A 15,086-nucleotide genomic window follows, 5' to 3' on the forward strand; every position below is an offset into this window, starting at 1 on the left:
CTTTTATAGATCCTGAAAGGACACGATGACTTCCTCAAGGCAATCTGCTTGTTTATTCAGGCTGGAGGGCCACTAATGGTCAGGGGACAGGTGTTAATTTGTAAATCAGAGACACCTTTCCTCAACTCCTCCCAGAAAGATGCGGGTTTTTTTCCAAAACCTTGGCAGATAATACACTGAAATGTTACACAGAGGACAACTGGCCAGACCCGGTCGTCGTTGACAACAGCAAGAAGGAGAAACAAAGAGCTTTGCAGAAGGACTCCCTCCCAGAGTGACTCAGCACAGCTAGGGCTCCGGATGATTCCCCAGCTTCTCCACCCTCGGAACTGGCACCATCGTCTCCTAGAAGTCACTTCAGACAACTTCACTGCCCTCCCTCATGTTCACGCAGGTACTAAGTTGGGGTGGAGGTTCCAAAGACCCCACATAGAGATGGGGATCTTGTGAAAAGGAGGGCTGCCTCTGGGTAGCCCCCCTAGATGACAGCTGAGCCCAGAGCGATGCTCTCATCAGAGAGGAGTGCGGCAAGGGACCATTGGGAGAGGCCACCCATGTGCCCTGAGCTGGAGCAGAGCCTGGGCCTGCCTGTCTTCTGGGATTTCCCGAGGAGGGGAGACTGTGGAATGAGACCACCCCAGCAGGATGAACCGGGAATACGCCAAGGGGGCACACCCCACCCCCTGCCCCAGTTCCCCTCATCCCTTGGTTTGCTCTGGAAAGGATCTTGGGGAACGTGGGGCTCCCACAAAGGAGCACAGAAAAGGGCAGGAGCCCAGGGATGCCTGCAGCCATCAGTCCATGCTGGGCTGCTCAGGTGGAAGTGCAGCTGAAGCCAAAACACTCGGTTTCCCAACTCTGAGGGACTCCTTAGGGATGGATGGCGTGGACCCCCTGCTATAAACCAGGCATTGTGCAAGACACTTTATGTGTTATTTCACTGAATCCTCATAATACTGATAAGTGATCATTATTATCCCCAATTTAATGGTTTTTTTAAGGAGGGTTAAATAATTTCCCCAGATCACAGTTCATAAATGATCAAGCTGACATCTGAACTCAGGTTTGCCTCGTTCCAAAACTTCTGTTTCTTTGCTCTATACTGTGTTTATAGTTTATCTTTGCATATCTGCTCTTCCCGTTGCTATGATCTTTATGGCAGGGGCCTCTCTTCATTCCTCTTTGTATCTCGCTGTGTCTAACACACTGCCAGGCACGTTGTTGGCACTCAACAAGCGTTTGTTGTTTTGGATTTGATGCGCGAGGGCTCCAAGCCCCTGGGCGGGGGCAGACGAGGCAAAATGCCTAGGATCGTTGCAGAAATTCCAAGTTTATAACTCCTTCTCTCCAAAAGAGCAAAGAATGAGAGCTTGTTCGCGGTTCAGCTTCAATCCCAGGCCACACTCAGAGCCATCAGTGAGTGATGAGATCTCTATGTGCCCCGACAGCTAAGGGCACATAGAGCAGAAGATAGAACCAGAAAGCAGAAGGAAAGGCAGGTTTCACAGGTGCAAAGGCTGCGCCATGAAGAGGGAGTTGAAAGCTGCAGAAGGAAGCAAGAGCCCAACTCAAGCCCATTCCATCTTCTTTTCGCTTAAATAAGAAAGCTCTTTTCTTAGGAAGACCTGGGTGCTGTGTTCACAGTGCCTCTAAAATGTATTCCAATCCTGGCTTCTGCGAGAGAAATCAAAGCAATTGACAAGGCTCTCTTGCTATTTTCTGTACAGATAGGGACGAATGAGGGCTGGATTGTGGTACGGCTGATGGGAGTTACTTTTTGTTTGTTTGTTTTGCTTCGTTTTGTTTGGCCGTGCTGCACGGCTTGTGGGATCTTCGTTCCCTGACCAGGGATGGAACCCAGGCCCTCAGCCGTGAGAGCACGGAGTCCTAACCACTGGACCGCCAGGGAATTCCCCAGTTGACGGGAGTTATTCTCGATTACAATCACCTAACAGCACTGATGATACTTAACTACATGCCATGGACTACTGTACGCAGTTTACACGGATGGATTAATGTAATTCTCACCGCAACGCTTTGAAGTGGAGAGTGTTATCACTTCCACTTTATAGATGGGAACACTAAGACTCAGGAAGCTTGAATAACTTGCCCAAGGTCACACAGTACGTGGCAAAGCCAAGATCTGTACCCTGGCAGTCCGACTTTAGCTCCCATGCCCTTGGACTGTGAAGGGTAGGTAGTACCTCCAACTGGAGTCCGGGGTAAGAGAAGTCCCAAATTCACACATTCCCATGGTCCTGTCCAGGTTCCCACTGCCCCACTGCGGGACCACAGGTGGGCACAGGCAACTCCCCCGAGCCTGTTTCCTCATCCAGATACTGGGAACTCTTTTCTGGAGTCCTTCGATTGTTAGAAGGAATAGATGACATCATGTATGTGAAAATTCTTTGAAAACTGTGAAACACAACACAGAGGAGAAAGATTAAAGGGTTAATTCGTGGTCAGTACAAGCCTGGAGGGGGAGGTCGGCAAACTTCTTCTGTAAAGGGCCAGGGAGTAACTATTTTAGGCTCTGCAGGCCATCTGGTCTCTGTTATAACAACTCAGCGCTGCCCTTGTAGTAAGAAAGCAGCCGTAGACAATACACAAATGAACAGGCATGGCTGTGTGCCAATAAAACTTTATTGACAAAAACAGGCAGTGGATGGATTTGGCACTTCATCAAGAGGAAGGATTCTAGGGGATGTAGCTGAGTAGGTCCTCTGCCCTGTCCTATCTAATTATTGTAACAGTTTGATTGAAGACCCAGAGAGCATATTGTCAAGTTTGCAGGTGACCTTCCCCCGTGCCCACTTTTCTCATTTCAGGGGTGGTTGGAAGCCTCCATCAAAGTCAAAGAGATATGAAATGTCTCCCATGCAGGGCAGTGGAATATTTTGTGGAGAAGTCAGGATGTCAAACTTCCTTCTTCCTTTTCCTCCCTCTGCCCTGGAGCTAAGGTGAGGCTGGGGGTACTTCTGGGGGAGCTCTGATGGCAAGGCCCACACAGCCAAGGTGGGGTGCAGGAGAAAGGTGGTTTCTTAGGTGGGGTTGGTCTAGGTTTAAGGAAGAAGGCTGGTGGGGGTCTGTGAGGTGTCCCCACCTCGCCTCACAGGACGGTAGAGCACGTGCCTAAGCTGGCGTGCCTTTGGTCGTGTCCTCCTGGGAACCGTCCACGTGGCGGCCGGCTGTGGGATGGGGATCGGGTTGGGATGCTGGCTCAGACACGACTGATGACACAAGACTGAGAGGAAAAGTTAAGTGACAGATGTCCGAGTCTGGATTCAGACTCGTCCAACAGGCTGCAATACTTGGCAGAAACCTGTGTGATGACATGGAATTGGGATCAGTAACAAGATCTGCATTTAGGTGAAGGCAACGACAAAATCAACCAAAAGCTGGTTGTGCTGATGTGGGACAGAGGAGCCCTCGCGAGGCAGTGTTTCTTTTGAGAGAAATCTGGGCTTGGGGTGGGTGGGCAGTGGACATGATTATTAATGGCTGCCTAGTATTCCATCATTTCGATGTGGTATCACGTGTTGCTATGAGTCACTGGTGGGAAGGCTCATGAAAATTTAGGCTACGTCAGCCTAAATTTGATCTGGAGTGTCCAGATCAAAGTTCGTCTGGGAATTCCCTGGTGGTCCAGTGGTTAGGACTCCGAGCTTCCACTGCAGGGGGCACGGGTTCGATCCCTGGTTGGGGAAATAAGATCCCGCATGCTGCATGGTGCGGCCAAAACAAAAACAAAAAACGAAACAGACCAAAGTTGGTCACAGCCCAGCAAACCCCGTCCTGGCCAGGCCACACGAGCAGTCCTGTGTCTATTCTGTTTACCACTAAAACCTGGAGCTCGTTGGGAGGGGCTGGGAGGATGTTCATTATGTTGAGGTGTTCAGTTTAGGCTGCACATTAAATGAGCATCTACTATGTGTAGGACATCCCATTAGGCACTGGGAATACAGAGATGAACAAGACACGGTGCTTTATTGTGAAGAGCTTTCTTTTGGACTAGGAGGGGAGCAGGCACATAAAATGATGACTTCGATATAATGTGGCAAGATCAGGGCATCTCACAGAGGCCCCCAAACCAGGTCTCCCAAGCGACTGTTGCTGAGCCTGGTATTTTCAACTCCCTGGGATGAGGAGACAGCCTTGTTGTGAGCTGTTCCTGCCAGAGAAACTAGAAACAGCATGTGTGGGACAGTCAGAGGTGATTAGGCAGGAGTTCCCTGTCACTCGTGTCTGTTCTTCCATAAGAGCACAATACCTCTTCTGTCTGGGGAGTCGGGAGGGAGGTTCCTGCCCTGGGAGGGAGGTTGTTCAAGGCGTCCCCTGAGGCCCCTTCCAAGGCTCAGCTCCCGAGTAGCACCGCAGAGCTGGCTCGCCCGCAGTGCTGGAAACACTGTCCTGTTTCTCGGCATCCTGTTCCCTGTGCTGCCACAGCAAGTGCAGGGTCCCTCAGAGTCTCCAGGCTTCCCCTGTCAATTTATTGGAACCATGTGGGCTCTGGGCACATCCCCTCCCACTGCACCGAGCATGCCTAGTTCCCTCTGTTTATACACAAAACCACTGCGTGCTCAGGCTAAATGAGGAGGTTTCTAATCCTTTGCTATTCTGACAGAATGTGCCGGGCACGAAGAGTTTTCATGCATGGATTAATTTCATCCTCACGACAACCCTAGGGGGCTAGGTACCATTGTCATCGCATGCAATAGGTGGGGAAACTGAGGATGTGAGAGGTTAAATGATTTGCCCCAAGATTACAGAAACATTCAGAGGCACAGCCTGGACTTGAACCCAGAAATTTACTCTCAAAACCCACAAGCCAAAGAGAACATAGCTACTCTCTTAGAATGTTTGAAAGACACATAGAATAATAGAGCTATCATTTTGCCCATTGTATTTCAGACTTTAGTTTGTACCCCATTCGTGGATCATGAAAAAAGTGTGTGAGTTGTGACCATTGTTTGTTAAGTGAACAGAATAGAAAATCATCAGCATTCATCACACATTTAAGATTATTTCAGTTATGAATATATGTGTGAAATAGTTGTCGTGTAAAATGTATTTCTTAATGTAGGTCATGGTCGAAAAGTTTGAGAAACACTGATCTCATCCAACCTGCTCATTTTGTAAATGAGTGTACAAAGGTTCAGACAGCAAAGTGATTTCTCCCGAGATTACAGGGTGTTAATGGATGAAGTGGGACTACAGACCCAAGTTTTTCTGACTCTCAGTTTATGTTATCAAGCTTAACTGACTGCAGAGAAAACCAAGAAAAAGCAAAAGTCATAATACTGACAGTAGGCGTAGTACTACTACGATAATAATAATAGCTACTACTTTTATCATGTTTAATGTGTGCCAGGCGCTTCTCTAAGCGCTTTAGATATATTAACTTATTTAACTCTCATAAGAACCCAAAGAGGCAAGTACAATTACTTCTCCCATTTTCAGATGAAGAAACTCAGGCAGAAAAATTTATGTCACTTGGTTAACATCACATAGCTGGTAACAGAGAATGGGGAATTCAAACTCAAACAGGCTGGCTTCAGAGTCCGTGGTGTTAACCAGCATAAGGTACTACATGACCCTCTCTATCCTAATATTCTCCCTAAATGCTGTAATGCCAATACAGTAGATACCATGATGTGTGTGTCTTAATATAATTAATTACACACCTACTTCTTCTATTAGCCAAGGGTACCTGATGCTGAGTCCATAATTACCATGTCATTTAGATATTTGGCTAAAACTGAAATCATCATCTTTTTTCCACAACTAAGACCCCCTCTAAGGTACCTTGTCTCATTCGTTCATTCATTCATTCACATATTTAAAAAATCATGCACTTGCAGAATTGAATAGAGTAGGCAGAATTAATTTTAAAAGACAAAACTGGGCATAATACCCTTCCTTGTTCCAAAAAGGATTAACGCAGTTTATGAGGATACATAAAATATTCTAAAATAACAGTAGATGAGAACAAGATAAAGGAAGAACAAGTTAGAGACACTAAATGAAGGTAAGAATGAGACTAGCAGAAAAACATTTTCCTGGAGGTCAATACACTTGCTGTGGGTGGACCAGACATGTCTCCAGGTTTCCATTTTAATTGCCTTCAAATCCACACATCTTACAAAGGGATGACAATTCGCTCTCAGCTTGCATTAACTACCGCCCCAAAAGTGATTTTAATGACTTTCAGATCCACAGTCTCCTTCAGGTGAAAACAAACTAATTCCTCAGGAACAGTATTTCTCCTTCTGAGACTAAGACAGAAAATACTTTCTCCACGGGTCCTCTTAGTTGATGTTATCTAACAGAACAAACAATGTCCTCAAGGGCACCCTCACAATAAGCACAGGATGAAATCGCATGTGCTGTTTCTGACAGAGTGTCCCAGAAAAGGCTGAGGGCATCACGCTCTAAATTCCAAGATGCACGATAGTATCAGTAATCTGCCGTATCAAGGGATGTGAGCTCTGAGCATGCTGTTCCCAGATTGCGACAGACCTCCTTGAAACAACGTGATCTAAAAAGGGGGGTGCTCAATTTAAACAACCTTTGGGTCACTTGGTGTTCAGCTCTCCCAGGCTGAGCCTGCCCCAACCCCTCCAGCTCTTGAGAATCAGGCTCTCCTTTGCAGAATTTGGCACAGAGCCTTAGCTACATCACACTGTCCTAATGTGTACGTGTGTTAGGATTTTAAATCCTCCCAGAGCAAGAATTACATCTTTTATTCCGTAGCTATAGACTGAATGTTTTTGTTCCTCCCAAATTCATATGTTGAAATCCTAACCCCCAAAGGGATGGTAGTAGGAGGTGGGGCCTTGGGGAGATAATTAAGTCATGAGGGTGGGGTCCTGAGGATGGGATTAGTGCCTTTATAAAAGAGACCCCTGAGAAATCCTTAGCCCTTTCTTCCATGTGAGGACACAGCAAAATGACAGCCATCTATGAACCAGAAGTGGGCTCTCACCAGACATGGAGTCTGCCAGTGCCTTGATCTCAGACTTCCCAGCCTCCAGAATTGTGAGAAGTAAATACTTGTTGTTTAAGCCACCCAGTCTGTGGTAGTTTGTCGAAGCACCCTGAACAGACTAAGACACCAGGGCTTGCTCTGTTGTCCTAAACCCACTAAGTATGCAGAAGTTAAGTACTTACTGAGGATGTTGATGGCAATGGCTGACTGCTATTAAGAAAGGATTAAATTAAGGCATGATAGGAGCCCTTAGTTCACCAGGAGCTCTCCCTGGTCCAACTCTATAGTCTGGATTGCTGTAATGCTCCAGCTTTCCACCAAATTAGATCCCCAGATGTTGACACGTCCCCTTTCTGCTGTTTCATGTCACAGTGGGAGTTCAAATTCTTCAATGGAGCCATGACAGGCAAGGGGAGGAAGAGGTAGTTCCTGATGACCACCCTTTGTCACCACAGTGATGTCCCACAATAGTCATGGATAAGGTTGAACCTCCTCTAACCCTTGAACTCCATCACAGAGGACATCTTCCATAAAGTGCTAGATGGAGGACCTCCTGACCACATGACCATCCAATCTCAATTCTCTTGTTCATGAACTTAAGCCTGAGAGTCTTTACTGTCCCAAAATGAACACTGGAACAGAACAAAAACATAATAGGAAACCATCAGTCCAGGTAAAGTGGGTTGAAGACATAGAAAGGCCTAGAGGAATTTGGGAAGATTGGACCGATGCCCCCTTCTTGGGAGATGATGGAAGACTGTGGGCATAGAACCCAGTGTTGGTGTGGGAATATCAGAGGAAAGCTCCCAAGAGGATGCTGGTCAGGAATGTAGAGTTAGGTGGCGGGTAGAAAGCCCAAATGAGTACATAGTTTGGACAATGGCTGGATTAACCTGAGAGGGGATGCTGAGATGCTGCATAAACACAGATACAGTATTTGTCTTTTATTTCAAATACTTGGATAGAGAACGGAATCAAGAGAAATCCCATGAGAGATTTTATGAGTAATATTTTTATGCAGTGAGACTATAATTTGGTAATATTGAAGTAAGAGCAGGCATCTGTACTTCAATCAAATGTTACCAATCAGGTATTCAGACATGGCACTTGGTTGCAGTGGTTAATTTTGTCATCCAATTGTCAGATGTATGAGCTTTGTGTCGATGATGAGGAGGTTTTGAAGTCTAAGAGTAGTTCATACAGAACTCCTCTTGTCTTAGCTAGGGCTGCTATAACAAGGCCCCACTCTCATGACCTAATTAGCTCCCTAGTGCCCCACCTCCAAATACCATAGGCCAGGTGGCTTAAACAACAGAAATTTATTTGTTGCAGTTGTAGAGGCTGGGAAGTCCAAGATCAAAGTGCAGGCAGATTTGGTTGTTGGTGAGGACTCTCCTCCTGGCTTCGGATGGCCCCTTCTCCCTGTGTCCTCACATGGCAGAGATCTCTCTCCCTCTGTGTGTGTCTCTCTCCCCTCTTCTTATGTGGCCACTAACCCCATCATAAGGGCCCCACCCTCATGACCTAATTAGCCCCCTAGGGCCCCACCTCCAAATACCATCACACTGTGGGTTAGGGCTTCATATATAAATTTTGGAGGGGACACAATTCAGACCATAGTACCTCCTATGAAAGGTGACCTCAGTAGGGCACTGGAGAGCAAGTTCTGCCCCAAATGAGGAAGCAGCCACAGCAGGACACCTAAGAAAAGGCCAGGCTAGCTCTGGTTTACACTGAACCATGCAACTCCCCACCATCTTGGTGTTTTTGAAAAGGAGCATCCCTGGAGGTCTTCAATCAGGGTAATCTGAAGAAACGTCCTACCCAACATCAGGCAGGGCCTCTTTGAAGAACCCTGGACTCATCCACCACATTCCTAAGTCCTCTCCCTAGGGAAGGGGTAGCTGGTGACGATAGTTTTTCACTGGCTACCCTCCTCAAACCTCTCCCAGAGGCCAACATGATTTTCCGGACAAGAAACTGGGAGGGTGACAGTGGCCAGGCCACAGAGCAAAGAGATAAAGTCTGACGCTCTGTTTCATCAGATCAGTTCCAATCCACCCCAAATTTTCATTCCACACAGGCAATCTGGTACTCATAAACTTCAGGTTCAAAGGTAATTATGATGATCAAACTCCTCCCCAGATTTCCACATGGAATAACAGGAAGCAAGGCAATGTTTCCATTACATTAGGAAACCATGCTCCACCCTCCTATCTGAAACTTCCAGAACATCATCATAAATCCCATTCGACCTCCAAGCCCGGAGAAAAGCCTCTCTGCCTTGTGCTGGGTACCACTTCTTGTTAGAAAGTCTCCTCTATTTTGAATGGGAATTTGTCTTTTTACAAAAGCCACCCATTCACTTAGTTCTACCCTCTGAGACCACACAGAATATGTCTGTCCTTTTCCACATGGCAGCCCTTCAGACTCCGGAAGAGAACTTTCATTCCCCTGAAACCCAAGAGATGATGCCCTTCCAGGCCTTCCAGGCCTACAGAGACCTGCTCCAGGGTCCCCACCAGCCTGGCTCTCTCCTTTAGACCCTCTTCTGTCACCTACAAATTCTTGTTCAACAGAGTAGTTGTAATACCATAGCCCAGCTTTCCTGCCGGGCTGAAACACTTTCCAAAAATTTTGTAAATTTGTTATGGTCGTGGCTGCCAAGCCCACAAAACCCAGATCCCAATCTCTCACTGAGCAGCCCAAGAACATGTTCAAAGAATCCTCTGGCTGGACATCATCCCTTGGACGAATCATTAGTTTCTCTCATTGTTGCTGCTGGCTGCCCCCCAACCCAGGTCAATGGTTGATGGGACAGACACCACCCCTAGTGATGCCCTTTGCCCCGAGTGTGGGAATCTGAGGGCAAAGGCAGCATTGAATATCCCATCACTGGGCCCAAGTGACTAGTCTCACTTGACAGAAAGTGACACGAGACCAGGGATTTCTAGTGAGGGGTCATTCGCAAGGGCTTAGCCTCCATATTACTAGAGTTAAGGGCAGGAATTAAGAGTTAAGTCAAGGACCCCACCCTCTGCACTCCAAGTCAGCTCTGTCTGGCCAGCAGCCTTTCTCTGACTACCCCGTACCCACCCCGGCCCCTCCATGCAACACCCACACTTGCTCTGTGTGCATCTCCTCTGGGTCACCACAGCACTTGTGTGTCAACATCAAAGGCCCCATCATAGTCCCTGTCTCATTCTGCCTTGAGACAGGGCTCTGCCTCTGTGTTCCCACCTCCTCCCCTAGACTGGAAGCTCCAGGAGGGGAGCCCCTGGGTCTTATTTAGCAGTGTCTCCAAACCTAGCATCCCTTGGCCTCACTTTGTCAAGCCTTATATACCTCCATCAAGGTAGGTGGGAATTGAGCCTCTCTCCCTCTGGGTGGGAGTCAGGAGAGACCACCACAGTCTCTGTCCCTATCTGCTCCACCATCTCCATCACGGTGGTCTGACCTGTGTGTGAGCTGGGCTGATCAAAGCATGGGATCTTCCATCTGATCCCTTCCTGGGTCCATGAGCTCTGCTTCTGGGCTAGAAGACATGGTCCAAAGTCCAGCCTGTCACTAGCCTGTTCTACAGACAGAAACTGGGGAGAAGAGCCCGGCTGACCTGGGGCAAACTCATCCCACCCCCAGTAATCACAAAGGGGCAGCAGGTTTACCATGACCCTGATTAGCCTCAGCAACAAAGTGTCTCATAACTATTTTCATCACATCCCAGGACAGGGGGCCCAGCCTGCTCAGTATGAACCATAGCGCGGAGCTCTAGGGAGGCCCAGTGTAACGCACAGCATCACACTATGAGGCAGGACAAGGCAGAAGCCACCTGGAGCAGCTAGGTCTCTACTCAAGAGATTTCCCACGCTCATATAGCCCCTGCCAGCTCCTCACCCCAACCAGCACGGGCAATGATGCTCAGACTCATGCCTGGTTGGAAAGACCAGCCAGCTTCCTCCTTTGTGGTTTCCATGGTGAGAAAAGCAGTGTTTGAGTTCCTGACTGTGGGGAGGAAGAGCTCCAGCTCCCCAGTTTTCCCATCTGCTCTCACTTCTTGTTCACCTCCTTAAAGGCCAGGATGGGAAACGATGCTCTTACCTGCTAAGATGAAGATGCCCACGAGAATCAGGAAGACCAGCAGGTAGAGCCCAAGGACTGCATGCTTCAGGGCTGACAGGGAGCCCAGCTGGGTGCAGCAGCCACCCGCCCGTCCTTTGTGGCACGGACCTACACAATAAGGGTAAGAAGAAGAGGAAAAAAGACATTTGAAAATCTCCAAAGCCCTTTTTCTCTTTTGGTCTCATCTCTCCCTGATGCATGCAGATGTCCACATGGAACCTCTCACACAACTTCTGCACATCTGTAATGCAGCTGGAATGGTGGGAAGCTTTTCTGAATCGTGAGAAGCTTTTCTGCTTCTATCTCTCCTCCCATCCTCTGTGCTCACGAACTAGCCAGACAGGCATGCCCACGGCTCACGAGGCCACGCAAACCCACCTCCTAGAGCCAGTCCAAGCCACAGAGAAAGCTCAAATAGGCTGGAATATGTGTCCTTTATAAAGTGTTATTGTCCCATGTGATCAGGAGAAGATGGAGAGAATTTTAGAAAGAGGTTGCAAACTCCAGCTTCTAACAGTGGCCTGGAAGGGATGTGGGCCAGGTGGGCCTGGGGAACCCAACAGTGCATGCCCAGTCTGGAAGAGGTTGCCATGCAGGAAGAAGGGCCGGGCATTGGCAGATCCAAAAATCACTTCTCCAAACCACTTCTGGCTTCAAGACAAGTCAGAAGTGATTTGGAGAAATCTCCCTTTTTTTAAGTGTTGACAACTAATTAGAGAAAAAAAACACAAAAAACAAAAAAACCACTAGGGAGCGTAAGCAAAACAAAACACATTTACGTGCCGGATCCAACCACCAGTTTACAACCTCGGGTTAAGATTTACAGGAAAACATAGTACCTAACTTCATCCTGTGAAACTACACAAGGCTCACCAGGTTCTGGCCAAAATAGAACAGCAAAATATCAGAGTTCTAATGGAACTTACGGATTGTCTAGTACAACCCCTTCTGTTTACAGATGAAGGACAGCAAACGTTAGTGACAAACCCTGGGTGAGGACCCAGGTGCCCTGACTCTCTGTCCTCTTTCCACTGGACTTCTCCTTCGAGGCAGCCTTCAGATGGCTGGTGCAGAGTCCAGCAAGCTTACCAACGTCCGCCTGCTCTGTCAGCTGACAATGGAGAGGAAGGGATGCCGTCCCACCCTGACCCCCAGCACGGCAGGTAAGAATCTATGGAGGGGGGACTTCTCTGGTGGCACAGTGGTTAAGAATCCGCCTGCCAATGCAGGGGAGACAGGTTCAAGCCCTGGTCCGGGAAGATCCCCCATGCCGCGGAGCAACGAAGCCCGTGAGCCACAACTACTGAGCCCGCATGAGCCTAGAGCCCGTGCTCCACAGCAAGAGAAGCCACCACAATGAGAAGCCCGCGCGCCGCAACGAAGAGTAGCCTCCGCTCACCGCAACTAGAGAAAGCCCACGCACAGCAATGAAGACCCAACACAGCCAAAAAATTAATTAATTGATTAATTTTTTAAAAAAGAATCTATGGAGGGCATTTTTTTTTTCAAAGTACACATGTCCCTATTATGCACATTCTCCACCCCCTGCGAGGGAGAGTATTGGCAACTGGAGAACATCGCGCATAGAGGCATGGGTGGGAACCGGAAAAGGCTGACAGCAGATGATGAAATAATTGAGAGTCAGAAAACCTTTGAGGTGCTTCGGAGGCTCCTTATCACCTCTCAGGTAACACGGCCACCTGCACGGCCTTCAGGAGGTTTGGTGACCACAAGGGAAATGGCGGTGACCACGCTGGCCCTGGCTCTCCAGAGGTATTGTTCAGTGAGGAACATTTTCCCACGCATTTACTCCATTTTATTGAAAATGCTGTTGTTAAAACACCTAAGTAGGACTATTACATAATATTTCCATAAAACATCGGGTACGATTTGGAACAAGTTGTCGAGAAATACAAATTCAGTTACCGTTCTCATCAACACTTAAATGTTAGCAATTTTTCTAGACTTAACCTGATTTTCCACAAAAACCTGCACATCTTTCTAACTCACCCTAAATCTTCTTTTTCAGAATTTTCTATCTCTCTCCACACAGTAGGATCTATAACCTGTTTTGCTCCTAAATACGCAAGCTTCTTGTAGCATTTTGTCTTTCTTTTTTTTTTTCTCATGAGAGCCGCTGGCTGGCGGGTTGCAACTCTTAGAGAACAGTTTTTTTCCCTTGAGTGTCAAAGCGGTAGGCATAGCATAGTGTATTATACAAATATTAGTATCTTTATTGTGATGGTTGTTCCAGCTCTCCTCATCCCTGCTTTTCTTGACATAATGATGAGAATAATGGCAGTCTAGCTACTGGGAGGGGTCAGAAGACACCCAGGTTGAAATGCTATTGTCCTTGTGTTTATCCCCAATCCATCTTGGGCTTCTTCATTTGTTGCCTTTGTTTGACCCTCTTCTTATTTCCCTTGAAGGTTTAATTAAGTTTAACCGTATGCTGTTAACTGTTCCAGTTTCACTGAAATGTTCTATTTCTTGTTCATTACAAAAAGAAATCGTCCTCTCAAAAAGATGTTGATATAATTTTTTGCACATAACTTTTTTATTGAGACACAAGACATTATATTAACACTTTGCCTGAGCTCGAGGCAGTCTGTTTAGTAAGCTGAACATTAATACAGGAACGGATTAAGTGCAATCAACACACATTCACGGGTTGACTAGTAAGGCTACTTAACGATTTATAAAGTGCTAGATTAGTGCTAATTGTCATTCAGTTTGAAATTTTTCACCTTGGGGAGGAAAACAAAGCAATCAGGACCCCTTCCTTCCTCTAGGAATGAAAACATTTTCCTAAACCAATCAGTCACAAGAGCAAGGGCTACTTTTCCTTTACTCCCACTAATTAGAACATCATCCCTTTATTGTCAAGTCTGTACTAACTTTCAATATTTGGCAGAATGGGGGAGGAAAATCACACAGCCAAGAAGACTGCTAACATGCATTTTGCCCTGTTGCTTGCACGTGTATTGCCAGCTCATTGTAAGAGTGGGGCGAACTGCAATGATATAGTTCTATTTTTTCCCCATCAAAAAAGAGTAGTTCCCTTCTCCTCTACCTGAGGCTTCTGTCTAATAGCAAGCACCCCTGGGGACATGTCCCTTCATCAACTTACACACACAACATAGACCTTCCTCTGAGAGAGCTCAGTCCCCTTAGCAAGACTCAATTACCTTGCGCATTACACAAAATCCATTCTAGATAGAACATAAAAAGGGTTTCAAATAGAGATTTTGCAGAAACATTCAGTGATCTTCCGTTCCACAAGCGGAACTTCATTGAATGTTTCTGGCAAGATGGCTAGAGAATATGATTGTAAGGGAAAGAAGACAATTTAGGGGAAAGACAAGTTACTAAATCTGCCCAAAACACATTTATTGACTTTTTAATATAACATAGCAGCAGCATGTTAGCTGAGTAGACCATTCAAATTATTTAAGCTTGGTGGAAGATTGAAAACACTCCAAAACAATGCAATCAGTAAAAACAGTATGCTCATTTATTTTTTTTAAAAAGTAAAAGAAATGAGCCATGAAAAGACATGGAGGAAGCTTAAGTGCCGATTAGTAAGTAAAAGACACCAATCTGAAAAAGCTACTTACTGTATGATTCCAGATTTATGACATTCTGGAAAAGGCAAAACTATGGGGACAGTAATAAGATCAGTGGTTGCCAGGGGTTGGGAGTTGGGAGGCATGAACAGGTGGTGCACGGAGGACTTTCAGGGAGGTAAAACTCCTCTGTATGATACTGTAAGGATGGATACATGTCATTAGACATTCGTCTAAGCCCATACAATGCTCAACACCAGGAGTGAACCCTAATGTAAACTATGGACTTTGCACGATAATGACATGTCAGTGTAGGTTCATCAGTTGTAACAAATGCACCTCCCTGGTGGGGGATGTTGATTATAAGGGAAGCTGTGCACATGTGGGGCAGGTGGTACATGGAAACTCTCTGT

The 15,086-nt window shown here is 46.8% G+C and overlaps 1 protein-coding gene across 2 annotated transcripts in view; it reads right to left on the minus strand.

The window, feature by feature from the left end:
- SCARA5 (scavenger receptor class A member 5) overlaps window positions 1-15,086 on the minus strand; it is a gene marked incomplete at both ends in the record, with an annotated part of 111,440 nt that overhangs the window by 79,704 nt on the left and 16,650 nt on the right. The window contains one exon of one of the 2 annotated variants that reach the window (XM_082842647.1): window positions 11,087-11,215. The exons of the other annotated variant lie outside the window; for it this stretch is intronic. Within the exon in view, the coding sequence (XP_082698773.1) occupies window positions 11,087-11,215 (129 nt within the window). The remainder of the gene's footprint in view (window positions 1-11,086; window positions 11,216-15,086) is intronic. 2 annotated transcript variants of the gene reach the window in all.

This window comes from Leucopleurus acutus (genome assembly GCF_964270905.1).
Source record: "Leucopleurus acutus genome assembly, chromosome: 7".
NCBI classification, from domain to species: domain Eukaryota; kingdom Metazoa; phylum Chordata; class Mammalia; order Artiodactyla; family Delphinidae; genus Leucopleurus; species Leucopleurus acutus.